Source organism: Scleropages formosus, chromosome 15, assembly GCF_900964775.1.
Source record: "Scleropages formosus chromosome 15, fSclFor1.1, whole genome shotgun sequence".
Classification (NCBI taxonomy): domain Eukaryota; kingdom Metazoa; phylum Chordata; class Actinopteri; order Osteoglossiformes; family Osteoglossidae; genus Scleropages; species Scleropages formosus.
This window is the reverse complement of record NC_041820.1, coordinates 7236997-7251353: the sequence shown is the minus strand read 5'-3', so window position 1 is coordinate 7251353 and position 14357 is coordinate 7236997. Positions and strand designations below refer to the sequence as shown.

General features: G+C 43.7%; 1 protein-coding gene across 6 annotated transcripts in view; it reads right to left on the bottom strand.

The window, feature by feature from the left end:
• The window catches only part of syne1b (spectrin repeat containing, nuclear envelope 1b), a 104807-nt gene that overhangs the window by 36308 nt on the left and 54142 nt on the right, over positions 1-14357 (bottom strand). For all 6 annotated transcript variants that reach the window (XM_018731297.2, XM_029258550.1, XM_029258549.1 and 3 more), the window contains 27 exons: positions 13942-14095; positions 13515-13658; positions 12652-12816; positions 12150-12467; positions 11749-11904; positions 11351-11521; positions 10764-11090; positions 10167-10319; positions 9838-10005; positions 8818-8994; positions 8388-8534; positions 8080-8205; positions 7794-7970; positions 7183-7448; positions 4838-6998; positions 4353-4690; positions 4092-4236; positions 3544-3762; positions 3074-3342; positions 2454-2619; positions 2122-2277; positions 1703-1855; positions 1317-1499; positions 1075-1212; positions 800-985; positions 479-601; positions 108-290 (listed from right to left, as the gene is read on the bottom strand). In XM_018731297.2, coding sequence (XP_018586813.2) covers positions 108-290; positions 479-601; positions 800-985; positions 1075-1212; positions 1317-1499; positions 1703-1855; positions 2122-2277; positions 2454-2619; positions 3074-3342; positions 3544-3762; positions 4092-4236; positions 4353-4690; positions 4838-6998; positions 7183-7448; positions 7794-7970; positions 8080-8205; positions 8388-8534; positions 8818-8994; positions 9838-10005; positions 10167-10319; positions 10764-11090; positions 11351-11521; positions 11749-11904; positions 12150-12467; positions 12652-12816; positions 13515-13658; positions 13942-14095 — 7069 coding nt within the window. The remainder of the gene's footprint in view (positions 1-107; positions 291-478; positions 602-799; positions 986-1074; positions 1213-1316; positions 1500-1702; positions 1856-2121; positions 2278-2453; positions 2620-3073; positions 3343-3543; positions 3763-4091; positions 4237-4352; positions 4691-4837; positions 6999-7182; positions 7449-7793; positions 7971-8079; positions 8206-8387; positions 8535-8817; positions 8995-9837; positions 10006-10166; positions 10320-10763; positions 11091-11350; positions 11522-11748; positions 11905-12149; positions 12468-12651; positions 12817-13514; positions 13659-13941; positions 14096-14357) is intronic.

Below are 14357 nucleotides of genomic sequence, written 5' to 3'. Positions count from 1 at the left end.
TTGCATGGAGTTATTGCCTAATTGGCTGCAGTAATATGGATTTCAGATCTTTGGCTACAATAAAAAAAATGAAAGGAGTGAAAGCGGTTGTTGCAAGACTCATGCACCTGTAGTATGTTACACTGCTGAATGGCAGTGTGTTGTAGTCGGCTGGCTTCATGCTGGAGGCCCAAGGCAGTGCGACAGATTGACAAGCTGGTGACCACCTCTTCTGGGATGCGCAGGGCACTCTGATAACCCTGCACCGTGAGAGCCTGCTGCTTGAAGCTCTCCATCTCTGTGAGCAAGCGCTGCAAATACAAGAGGCCACAAATGCGGCATAACTCACACAATAAGACCACACACACACACATTTTCTGACCCACTTGTCCCATACGGGGTCGCGGGGAATAAGACCATCACAGGCTTAATAGACTGAACTGACTATAGTTCACATCGGTAACATTCGATTCCCAGGAAACAACTCAGACTAATGAACCTGTCTTTGGGCAAGTTGCTCCTTTAGACTGAGATGAGCCAGCTCTGGGGTGGTCAGAGTGACCTGGGCCTGTTCAACTGCTGCATGAAGTGCCTTCACTTCACGTTCAAAGCATTCCATGTCCTGAGGAGAAGTGGAAACACATGCGTCGTTATCAGACTGAGTAATAAAATGCCTCTATATGTATTTTAATATAATGTCATTCGGATTACTTCAATTTGGAAATGTGTTGATCACCCACCCGTATAACACTGTTAGCCCAATACTGTTGGGGACTAACCCTACTTCAAAGTGTGGGACAGTGAAAATGACTAGCGGTACCTTTGCTGCATCCTGTAGGCTGTGCAATTGTAATTCAATGCTCTGTTGCAGCTCCTCTGCTTGACGACTCAGATCTGACACCTGCTGGTCCATGGTTGTAGTTTGAAGCACCTCGGAGAGCACCTCCGTCTTCTCTTTCATGGCCTCTAGGTCTCTGTGGAGTTCCCTGGATTCCCAAAGAACAGACTGCAAGACAGAGAGGTGATGCAGTCAGTAAGAGATAAACCAAAATTTGCATAATTCTTTATTCTTCTTTAGAAAATGCTTTGACTTACCTCACACACTTTAATCTGTTCCTGAAGCTGAGAGGCAGAGTTCCAAACAATACTGCTCTTCATCACCTTATTGCCCTTGTCAATCCATGTCACAATATACTCCAGCATCTCGTTAAACTCATCCAAATGTGCACTAGCCTAGGAAATACAGATAGACAGCATACGGCATTTGTTAATTAGGAGGTATACCTTTCGGCCTCCCATCAGCCACAAAGAGCCAAGAGCCAGAGTTAGGTTCTCACGTTCTTGAGCCGAGCTGCCCTGCTGTGGGCCAGTCGGCTCGTGGTGTGATAGAGGTCATTCAGCTTTATGATGGCATCGCTCAGCTGTCTAGAGAGAAGCGGATTCCGTTCTGCAAACTCTTGGATAGCACCATCCAGATCAGACAGGGTTTGCCCACAAATGTCCAGGTCTTCACACAGGTCCTGAGTTGAACAGATCCCAATTTATTACATCCTAAGACATTTTCTTTTGTGTTGTAAATAAAATTCAAGAAGAACTCTGAGAGCAACTTATACCTAATAACAGTAATGATAATCATGTCATTTAATAGGTGAGCAATTATAGTCATTATACAAATTGTGGTCTAAAAAGATTTCAGATGAAGATGCTTTAAGTGAGAGGTTACTTCAGTTTCTTCTTTGGCAAGAGATAAATCAGTGGATTTCTCTTTAAGCTTCATGGAGATGGCACCCATTCTCTCAGAAACATCATGGATTTTGGAACTGAAGTCTTCTTGAATATCTCTTATTTGCTGGATTTCTCTTTCTTTGGCATGAACCTAGAAATGAAAATAAAAAAAGACAACCATGACTTTTTCCTCAGCCCTCAATCATCTTTTCTTAAGAAATAACATTATTTAAATCAACACAACAAAATAAACAGAGAGAACCACTCTTACTTAACAGGAACTCTATAATGGCAACAGTTCAGCTAAACAGTATGGAAAGTAAGTAATGTAAAATTGTCTAGTGCTGGTGTTAGAAGGCTTGCAGATAAGTGCTATTTAATTTCCTGTGACTAATGCATGGGTAATGATCACACTACCTGGTCTTCAATGGAGCCCAAAGCCAGGGACACTTCAGCCAATTGGATGGAGATCTCAGAAGGAAGAATAGTGTAGAGGTCCAGATACTTGCTCTGCTGCTGCTCAGTGATCTTTTCTACACTTTGACGGTGTGAGATAAGCTCTCCGTGCACCACCTGTTAATATCAAAGCAAGCCACTAAAATCCAGATTAAAACTTTCATGCTGCCACCATAAACAAAGAGATGTTGATCAGTGATGAGGCTGTAGGTGAACAGTAGATCTTCATATTTACTCTCAACCAATGTGCAAATCATCCACCTCAACTTGAGAGGAAGGTACTCATTTGTCACCTCAAGCTCCTGCAGTAGTGTGTCCATGTCTGTGGAGGAACTGAGCAGGAGCTCCAGGGTGTCCTGAATCCAGAGCTTCACTTGGCCCAGCTCCTTTTCTACCTCATCTCTCTCATTCAACTCTTTCCTCGCTTGCAGACGGCCCTCACGCACCTCCTGCAACAGGCTATTGAAACAGCATGATTTTAGCTTGGTACACTATCCAGCTGCACACTTTGCTGTTTCCAGTTTACAAAATCTGTATGCATGTTTTCTCAAGAGTTTTTTTTCCCTACATTCCCCATAGCAGTTGCTATGAACATATTCTATACACTTTGGATTGAGGACTAAAAATACATATTTAAATACAACATATATTTAAAAATGCTCTGACAAGTTGTTATTGCTGGGATCTTTCTTAACAATAAATAAAAACAGCAGCTAAAGGAATGATGGATGGATGGATGGATGGATGGATGGATGGATGGATGGATGGATGGATGGATGGATGCTGTATATTTAGACAGGAGAGTTCAATTTAGAAAACCCTCAAGGTGGCATTGGTGCTGTGTTGTCAAACATTTTAGAGTTTTGAATCAATTCTTTACTGTGATGTTAAGGGTGGTTATTCCATTCATTACCTCTCAAAGTGTTCTTGCATGACCCTGATTTCCTGCAGATAAGGCAGTTCATCTTGGGCAGATGTTGGCATGGGCATCTCCATTCCACGAAGCAGGCTGAGTCCATATTGTCGCAGGAGTGTGAGGGAAGACTGCTCACGTTCCACTTCCTGAATAAAGGAGTCAATGTACTCCAGTAGAGCCTGCAACGCAGCCTTGGAGACCTTCTCCACTGATCTTTCCGGAACCCGACCTTGCAGGTCCTCCAAAATCACTGTAGTCTTCGCCATCTGAAAGATATCCACACAAAAAATAAATGTTTCACAACTAAGATACCATCTTCATTTTCCTCATTTGAATTTAGAAAGTTATGTAATCAGTTTAGATTCACCTTCATCAGTTATTGTGGAACCTGTCTTCTACTGTTGGGGTCATCAATCAAAAAGAAGACAAATTTCCCTTTTCAGTTATTAACAGGATAGATGACATACCTTCTCTTTGAAGCTCCTCCACTCAAGTGCAGTGTCCTCCAACACCTTCTCTTGTCCCCTTGCTACATTGCGCAGCCGATTCCACCGTTGCCACACCATAGTCATGGATCGGCTGATTGTTGCTTTGCTAGCATCGCTACCCACCATTTCCAACTGAGATGCCTGCTCCTCCAGATCTGTCAGTTTGTCATGGAACCCATTGACGAGAGACACAAGAGACTGAGGAAGAAAGGAAAATGTACACTGAACTAGTATGTATGGGCACAGAGCATTTCATCAAATGTAAAAATCATGGAAGGTAGTTAACTGTTGATCATTAAAGTGAACAGATCATCATTAACATTTACTTTAATTCATTTAGCAGACACTTTTCTTCAAAGTGACATCCATTTCAGAGAGCAATAGAAAGAGTACATTACATCAACAGAAGGAGACACTTGGATGCAGACACGTGATTGTAGAGTACATTCAGTTTATCACATTCCACCATATAAAGCAGTATACATCACACAAGTAGATGGATAAAATAAAATATAAAAGCATTTTACCTTGTGGCTCTTTAGCTTGTCCTCAGCCTCCTGACAGGTAGCTGCCTTCGCTGTAGAGAACTGTGTCAGCTGCTTCTCAGCCTCATTCATCAGCTCAATGACAGTCTGCCTTGCTTCCTGGAAGGACTTCCACTGAGCCACACAGCTGAATACAGAATACAAAAAGATTTGAGAAGAAAAAAATATAACACAATTTTGTTACAGCTAACTATTATTTTGGATTAAGGTAGTATTTTGGAAGCAAGGCCAACATGTGCCCACCTGTGGAGAACATCCTGATGGTATTGCAGCTGATCCCTGACCTCCACACCTCTCTGCTGTGCTGACTCCACACTGAGCCTTAGTTGCTCCTTTACACTGGAGTTAACAAGGCTCTCCAGCTGTGGAGGAAGTGTTTCCAGCTCTTGCAGGTTGCCCAGGAAGTCCTGTTCTGTGGCCATGATGCAACTCTGTTGCCTGAGGCACTCTTCATAATTCTCCACGTCCACTCCTAGGCTGGCCTGCTGCAGGAAGGCAACGGCATCCTCCAGCCACTCACAGGCATACTGCATCTTGGAATGATATTTCTGACATAAGCTAAGAGCTTGCTCTAGAGTAATCTAGAGATGAAAACAAAGATGCAGAAAACAGAATCACACAAGGTGTCTTTATTCATAAAACAATAAAATCACATCGGTAGAAAGCTAAGAGAAATTAATCAAATTGGTTTAATACTGATTGAACTAGTTGGATGATGGAAAGCTTGCCTGTTTGGTGTTCAGAGCTTGTTGAACATCTGCTTCCAGCTTTGCCATCTCCTCCAGACTGGTATCCACATGAGCGGGGACCAGTTCATTAGCACTTGCGTACTTCTGCTTTTCCCTGCTGCTGAGAGCAGCTACAATCCTAAGCCTGGACTGTACCTCTTCCTGCATAATCTGTTGCTTTCTGATCTCTTCTTGTACCCTTTCTACTTTCACATCCAGAATCACGGCACAGCCTAGCTCATCTCGTACTTGCTGAAGCCAGTCAAGGGTCCTTCTTACCTCCGTCTGGAAGTCTTTGCTCTGCACGTACCTGTTCTCACACTCCACTATCAGTTCACCAACTGCTGACTGTAAAGACTGCAGCTCCTCTTGCCATGACACCACCTGTTGCCTGGCAGCCTGGTGTGCAGCCTGATCCACATGACTGGCGAGGCTGTCCATCTGTTCCGTGAGTCTCTTCATATGAGAAGTGGCACCCTGCAAGCTTCCAGCCAGGGCGTGATAGTTCTTGAGTCGTTCTTCAGCTGACTGAGTCTCTGCATTAACTTTATCTAACTGTTCCTTTGTGGCCTTTAACTCAGAATCCAGCTGCAAAGCCATCGCTTTGTGGTCTTCAAATGACTCCAAAGTGTCATCTAAATGTTCAATTCTCTGCTCAATTAGCCTCTTCAGGCTGTTATAAAGGTTTACAAGCTGTACCATTTCATCTGGCCGCCAAGGTTGACCAGTACTTCGAAAGGCTTCTTTCTTCTGATTTAGCTCTACAACATCTGGTCCCAAGTTGGTCAAGTCCTCAAGGAGATCTTTGTAATCACTCTGCAGACTACTAACATCCTCAGTCATTAAGCCAACTGGTTGATTTCCTAAGGTGTTGAATTGCTCCTCAATTCCTTTTAATGCTTTATGTGTTATTTCAATTAAAGAAGCATACTCTTTTCGTGCAGCTATTGCCTGTTGAATTTTTTCTTCTTTTTCTCTAGCTAAAGCCAAAATATTGTTATATTGTTTTGGGAGAGAGTTGAGCTTTTCATCAAGGTAACAGTGGTCTACCTCGTTGAGAGTTGGAAGTATCTCCTGGCCTGTTCTCTGGACAGTTAGAAGAAGATTCTCATACTCTGCTGCTTGATTTAATATTTCCTCATATTTTGTTAGTTGTGAGTGAAGTTCTGTGTCTCCGTTCATTAAATTTATTTCAGGAAATGTAACAATGTCTGCTTGTTTCAACCACTGGCATGTTTTTTCCAGATCCATTTTGAAGTACTTCCTGGGTCCCAGTGCTTTTTCTAGTTCCTGTACTTTCTGACAGCACTTTTGAAGAGCAGTCTCAAAAATGCTCTGCAACTCCTGCAACTTGGTCAAGATTTCTGTCTTTTCATCTTCAGTGGCATCTTTCATGAGATCTCTCCCTTGGGACCAAAGAGAAGTGAGCTCGCTCTGGTAGGCTTTCAGGCTGCTCTGAATGCCCTTGCAGATCCTGATTTGCTTACTGAGGTCATCGGGCAAAAGTGCTATGTGCTCTTCAGCTAGTGCCTTCTTCTCATTCTGCTGAACCCAGGCAATGGCTTGACTTACTGCTAATAGGAACTGTGTCCTCTCAGTAAAGGCTTTGCTGAGGTATTTCCTCCGCTGGATCACCTTGATGCTTAAGGACTCTATCTCTGTTTGTGTGTCAGAGATCATTTGCTGGAGCCTCTGGCGTTCACTCAAACCTAGGTGGGCTAACACCCTGTCTGCATCTGCTAGGGCCTGGGCCAGGAGTAGCTGCTTGGCCTCCATCTCACTGCAGATGCTGAGATGGTCAAAGAGGAAGCTCTGAGCAAGCTCTGGTGGGGGGCTCAGTTTCATGGCCTCAGACAATGTAGGCTGCTGCTCCTCTGCCCATTCTCGAACCTCCCTCAACTTAAACTCCACCTGGCTCATGTTCTCCAAGGTGCGTTCCGAATCTTCTATATTCTTTTCAATAAGACTCTCCAGCTGTGTCCAGCGCTGCTCAAAGTGACCAGTCTGCTCCTTTACAAGTTCTTTGTCATCCAGGTTCAGTCGACTGATCACTCTCTGCCTGTGGTCTTTCAGATTATCAAGTATTCCCCTCTGTTCATCAAGAACTACTGAAAGTTTCTTTAGGGCCTCTAAGTGTTCAAATGAACTTTCAGCATCCGTTCTGAAAAGCAGAAATATGGAAGTTAATAGCTCATCATATGAACAAGAAAAGTATCAATAATAACACCATGGACATGTGCTATTTCCTTGTGAAATCAGAAGTACTGGGGTACAAAACATCCATCCACCATAATTTTATCTGTTAAAAGAAGTAGAAGAAAAATTCATGTAATCCATGGCTCTACCTGGCCAGGCTGTCCCATTCTTTAGACACCTGGTCAAACAGCACCTCCACAGCACTGATGCAGTCATGATAATCCTTGGTCCTCTGAAGGTCCTCTTCCCTTTGACAGAGCATCAAGTTGGCCTGGTGGCACAGCTCCAACCAGGTATGGCTGAGGTGTTCGATCTCGGCTTGCTCCGGGGAGTCTTGGCCCTCTGTCAGCCTGCTCACACTCTCTGTCATCTGTGTTAGGATGCCTTGCTTGCCCTTTAGATGCTGGCTCAATTCCTGATAGTCCGATAACAGACAAGACACGTTCCAAGATGCGTGACTTTAATCTAAATGAAAAGACGCCAGATGCTTCGGCACCTTCCCTCTATTAGACAATCATTCGGCCTTATTTGCAGTAATCAGTAAATCGTAATCACAGCCATTATCCCTAATCTGTAGGAGTCCGATTAAGCAGTCTGTGGGAGACTAATAAAAAGAATATGTGCTTATAAGTTACCTTTGTATGGCATGAAAATCATTCTATTGGTATCAAAGACAGCCTTTTTCAACATTTAACAGCCAATTTAAAAATCTGTTAACCTAGGGAATAATTTGGTTTATATTGAACATGTCTACTCCAACCTTTGCCTGGCTCAGCATGTTCTCAGCAATCTTCATCTCGAGTTCTGCGGGCCTCCTGTTGAAACTCTGTAATTGTTGCTCTAGATCCTGCAAATGGGCCCCTAGTTCTGACTTCTGCTCCTTGATTTCCTTCCAGCGGTCAGCCAGATCTTGAGATTTCAGCATACTTTCCTCTATCTACATTAGAAAAAAAAGGTTATGCCTTTAATAATACTTTAGTGTGAGGGTCAAACATTAAATAACGACAACAAAGGGCTTAACAATTTGGTTCTGTCAAATGAAATACCGTTAGCTTGATGCGCTGGACTTCTGCTGCTGTCCTTCTCACTGCTTCATCCGTCAGATCACAGACCGAACACACCAAATCCAGGTATGTGCTGGCCTGTTCCTGCAAGGCTCTGAAGTGCTTCACCTGTACCAGTACAAATCCATTTGTATCCTGTGACGCATTGCACTGCTGTAGGTCCATAGCTGTACAATTACTTACGTATTTAGAAAGCTCAGGTATATATTCTAATAGCCGTATCCATTTGACACCAAGATTATTAAAACACTAATCTGAAGTCTTATGTGATCTGGAGCAGTCTGCATCACCTGTTTGAGCGCCTCCTGTAGGCCAAGAATAGGTGTAGCCTGTGGCAGCAGCTCCTCCTGCACTGTGGAGAGCCATGCCTGACACTGCTGCAATGTGTCCTGGTGACTGACATGCTTCTGCAGTTCTCGGTCCAAACTCTGGTAGACCTGCAGATACAGACTGCGGTATTACCTCTTCAAATTACGTAATTTAGCAGGCATATCGAGAAAAGGAGTCTGATATGGTTTATACCTAAGTCCTCATCTTTTGTCCAGTTTATACAGCCTGATATTTACTGAAGCAATCTAACGTTCCACTCAAGAGTAAAACATTGAGGGTGTGAACCTGTTACCTTACGTCATAATATCAGTTCTTCAGCTCATACAGCACATGGAGAGTTTAGACATTTTCTTAGATCTTTCAATCCATCCACAAGCAAGAGACACTCACTCGTTGGGCTGTACTGCAGATGGCTGCATAGCTGTCTCTGGCACCCTGCTGGTGAGCCTGGACCTGCTGTTGGACTCTAGGGCGGAGATGTTCGGTGGAGCTGGCAATAAGGTGCTCGCCACTATCCTTCAGATTGGCCAGGCGCTCTTCAAAGCTTGTAATCTCCTCCATCACAGCCTACAGTTGTGCGAACGTATGGAAGTCAAACAAAACTAATTTTAATTTCTAATTACTGAGATTTGTTTTGTAATTTACAAGTAAATGTCAGTGATGCATTAAATACGACTTAACCCCTGTGTTGTGTTTGAAACAGCATTCTATTTTTGGTGTTCAAATTGAGCAGCACATTTTAATTGTTTATAAAGTAATTTTAAAACAGATTATCACCTCATGCTGTGCTAAAACATTTCATCATCACAAGTTCTGCATGTCTTTTTTGAATTTAAGGTGGATAGACCTTATTTACCTGAAATACAACTGTGTGTGAACTCTTGATTCTGGCATTTCAATCGTTTTTCGTCTTTATTTTTTTCGTCTATAATTTCACCTATTCATTTGACACGGCCACCTGACCACACATTACCACAGATGTTACAAATTTGAATAAAAAACGCAAAATTCAGTAAAACCGGTGATCCTTAATATCGGTGTTTAGATGTCGAATATGGAGGATGTCATAAACCCTTATGTAAATCAGCTGAATGAAACCATATTTATGATGGGAAAAGCTGAACGGGTCAAATTTGACTCCTGCACAACCTGAGCACAACCTAATCCTCAGGCAAAACATTCCACGTATCTACATTTATTCATTTAGCAGAAACTCTATACCAAAGCGAGATACAAATCAGTTAACAGAAGACAAAAACAAAGCATTTCATGAATCATTTGAATCCATTTTGTTATAATTAAAACATTCTTATAAAATATATTAAATAGTTTGTTATAATTAAAACAATGATAAAAAAACATGAATATAAGCAAAATATCAATGAAATGACTTGTCCACAAAGAGTTCACCTTGTGTCTGGCCAGCTGCTGGGTGGCCACCTCCAAGCTGCCACATTGCATGGACTCAGAGTTCACCAGCCTGCTGGACATCTGCAATAACCACTTCTCCACCTCCTGGAGCTGAATGTTGTAGGCCTCGTGCTCATTCACGCGGTTCACAAGGCTCTCCACGTGAGCCTGAAACAGAACAGGACGTGTGAGGATGTAGCGGTGATGCTGAGAAGTCACAGAATGATGGGATGGAATGTGAAGAGGAGTCTGGTCTGGAAAAGTTGTCGATGCATTCCGATGGGTTTCACGAGGCCCCAGGACTGAGGGTTTGCACACTGTGCTTTTACCTGTACTACTCTGCACAGGTCTTGGTAGTCTTCCTGCAGCTTGGTCATCTTCTCAGCAACGTAGGGGTCCTGGACAGTGTCAAGGAGAGCCTCACCCTTCTCGCTTACAGATTTCACTGCTGACTCACGAGACTGCACAGTCTGTTGTATGGTCTGCAGGAGAAAATGAGAAATAAAGACTCTACATCCGTCTGTATTTCAAGCAATGAGTTCATAAAAACTGTGTCTACAGAACATCGTGACTGATTACTGATCATATACTGTATCGTGTACAAAATCAGACAGCTAAGCAGAACTATTAATTGACTTTGATCATGTCGAAATGCACGTTAAATTTCTGATATGAACTCAGAAGCGGAATTGACTTGTAAATTGAGGTCAAACAATCTGCCAGATTTTAATCTGCAGTTGTAAAAACTGCCAGGTTTCAAAACTTCTTTTGTTATTAAAAATTCTTGGGTCATTTGTGTTGGACCCAGCTGTGATTTACACAAATTTTGAAATTTTTAAAAAATTTTAAATATTATGTTTCATTCATCATACATGTGGCCAAACTCAAAATCCTTGAAACCATAGCATGACTGCTGCACTGAGTACCTTATACTTGGCTAACTGGGCCTTCTTCTCGTAGAGTTCAACTTTGGGCTCGACTGGTGAGTGCAGCACAGCCTTTGTCTCCTGCATCCATTGAGCCTGGGCCTTGTACTTGTCCAGGAACTCCTTGGACAGCTGCAGCCCCTTCTCTAGGAAACTGTGCTCCTCCCGCATTGCCACCTTTAGGCTCTCCAACTGAGCCAACTGGGCATCCACCTCTCCTCGCAGCTTCTCTGCCTCTGCCTCCTCCAGAAATGCTACAGCCCGCTCCGTCTTCTCCCGTGTCACCTTGAGGTAGCTGTGGCCCAGTTCCATGTCACCCTGCAGACCCTGTTTCACACATACCACAGGTTGCACCCAAAGAAAGCAAAAATTTTCTTCCTGATTTCTTTTTTGCACAAAAGAGTTCCTAATGATATAGACTATGTTCCCTTGCTAGCATGTACAGTTATTTTACCGTTTACTGTTACTTTCTTTCCTATCCATCCATCATCCATGAATTGTCATCAAATCCATGTAGTTGGTGTTGGTGATACATACAATAGATAAACAAATGGAGGAGCTGTGTTGTGCCCTCTAAGACTTCACACCTCTAGTTTCTTCATCTTTTTCTCCATATTTCCTCTGTCCACCACGGCAATACTGGTAGTCACTGTCCTGAAGTTCTCTTGAGCTATTCTGAGCCAGTCAGAGAGCGTGTTGAACGCAACATGGGCCTCTTCAATGCTGCATACCTCCTCTTCCAGTTGTTTGGTGGTTTCCTACATAGGACACAATCATACAAGTCATACAACCTTTAGCCGTATCCTCCAGCCTTCTTCCTTAACCAAAATAAAACCATGATGGACTCATTTGCATTGATGTGTTGGATTATGACACAGAAAAGATGTCAAAGTTCCATTACAAGATGATTTGTGAGATATGTTCAAGGTTTTGCTAAGGGGACAGAGTCAGGAACGGTGTTTTCCATTTCCATTCCAGCGCATACCGACAGATGGAGCACCAGGGCATGGTAGCGAGAAGTGAGCTGGGCGGCACGAGTGCTAACACGACTGCTGATGTGGCTCTCCTCCAGAACCTGCTGGGCCAGGAGACAGAGGCCTTCAACCTCCTCCTGATACACCAGGATCTCTTCCTGCCAGCCCTGCAAAGCAAAACAGATCTTGTTCCCATAGCTGCGTTGTACTGTCATATTGCAAACTGCAGAATACCATGTCACAGTGCAAATAGATTCACTGCAAAATCAGGAAAAAAATTACTAAACCTGCAGGAGACACTAAACAGCATATTTACGAAGTGCTCAAAGACTGCGGAAGTCCATATCTGCACCACAAAACACAGGATTTACTAGGAAACAAGAAATTTAGTAAAAAGACCTCTTGCCCAGACCTTAAGCAGCTGTAGTTGGGCTTCTTTAGTTTCTTTATCTGAGCGCCGCTGGCTACGCAGGTCAGCTTTGCTTTCCATGCCTTTAAGCCATTTGTCCAGGCGCTGGAACTTTTGTTCGAGCTGCCGAAGCTTAGCAAGAGCCCCGTTGAGTTGTGCCCTGCATTCCGCAAGCTGGGCCTGGTAAGCCTGCCATTCCTGCTGCGCTGTCTCCAAGATGCGGTCCTCGATCTGGGGCGCACCCCAGGGGACTACTCGCTCCCGGCTGTCCAGCAGCCCGTTCATAAGGGCCTGGCCCTCTGTGCACTGCACCTGCAGCTCCTTCCACAACACAAACACATGTCAAACAACCTATGGCAAACCAGAATGAAACAGATACCTCCAAGCTTTCGGAATAATTTTATTACTCTGGTGCTTCGCTAAACTTGAATCGAAAACGACCTATAATGTTGTTAAGTGACCAAAGCAATGAGATGAGAAGGCATGTGAACCAAAGGATTCTGACCTGCAGCTTTTGCAGTGTGTTTTCCAGCATCTCCACATCTCCCTCCAGCTGGAAGCAACTGGTCAGAGTCTCCTGCTCCTCCTCTAGCCAGTCCTGAAACACCTGTAAGCTGCGCTGATACTCCTGGTGGGCTAGTAGCAGCTCCTCTGCCTTATCAACAGCATGCTAGAACCCAACAACGCAGCAACTTACAGTGAAGAAACAAGACTTTGCAGACCATCATTAGACCTTGAAGATGCAACATTTCATATACACACACACACACATTTTCAGAACCGCTTGTCCCTTACGGGGTCACGGGGAACCGGAGCCTACCCGGCAACACAGGGCGTAAGGCCGGAGGGGGAAGGGGACACACCCAGGACGGGACGCCAGTCCGCCGCAAGGCACCCCAAGCGGGACTTGAACCCCAGACCCACCGGAGAGCAGGACTGCGGTCCAACCCACTGCGCCACCGCACCCCCTTGTACATTTCATATAATAACCATGTAATTCTCATTCCTCAGTGTGAGGAGGGTTCGCCATTGATTTAATGTCAAGGAGGATACTTTGAGGTAGGATGGGATTTCAAAGCTGCAATTGGACTGAAAGCCCTTAATGAATCAAACGGTCAATAAGTTCATGTTAATAGGTTCTTGCAGTTAAGCTTATTGTAAACATAAATTACCTACCAGCAGTTCACCAGTTCATAATCCAAAGAGACAGAATGCAATTTTTTATTTTGGTTAAATATCCAACCTTCAGAGGTTAATTTGTTTTTCAATCTCATTTGAAATGTTAGGATTTAATTCTGCTTTAAAACAACCTCCTTGATGTGGAATTAATAACCACCCTCATGGGTTCAATCACCACAGGCACTGTACCATGGCTTTGTCCTTGACTGCCATATAATGTTCCTGCAGGTCCTGCACCTCCAGCTTGGTGACGTAATGCTCAGCCATACTGGAGCTTTTTACCACAATGGTGTCCAGAAGACTGCTGTGGCTCAGCACATCCTCGTGCAGCAGCTGAAATCACCACAGCCCCACAGTTAAGCCTTTCCTCAACTAATTCTTGAATTTTACTAAAAGAATCAACATGGATGTAAAATGAGTTGCACTTCGGGTTGTAGCTCTGTTTAGTTACTGACGTCAATACTTGCAAATGAAAAGTTCCCCAACAGTTTCCGGGATAAAGAATGAAATTAAAACGATCAAGGTAACACTTCCACTGGGGGATCAGATTATGAGATATTTTGGGACAAAGTAAACTTTCACTGATAGAAGAAGACAAAAAGACAACTAAATGCACCTTGGCTTTGCTCAGGTTGGCCGTTTTGTCCCTCATCTCCGAGTTCTGCCTGTCCACGGTGCGCAGGCTCTCCTCCACCCGTTCCATCCAGCCCACAAACTGCCTCACGTCCTCCTGGTAGCTGGTCCACTGGGAGAGAGCCCCCTCCAGCTGGCTGCACACAGACAACATCACATATATTCATCCTATCTGATTTGGGACCCAACATTCAGAATATTCGCATATCATTTACTTTAAATGTACTGTCTTCCAAACAAACACTTGCAACAACTATTGGTAAGAACTTCTTTAGTTTCAACCCAATCTAAACTATCTATAATGTCACTCATAGTGTATCTGGTGGAGAAAATGTTCTTAAAGGCAGAATTTATACAAGTAACCTGTTTAGAGAGACCAATAAATGGCCACTAATCATT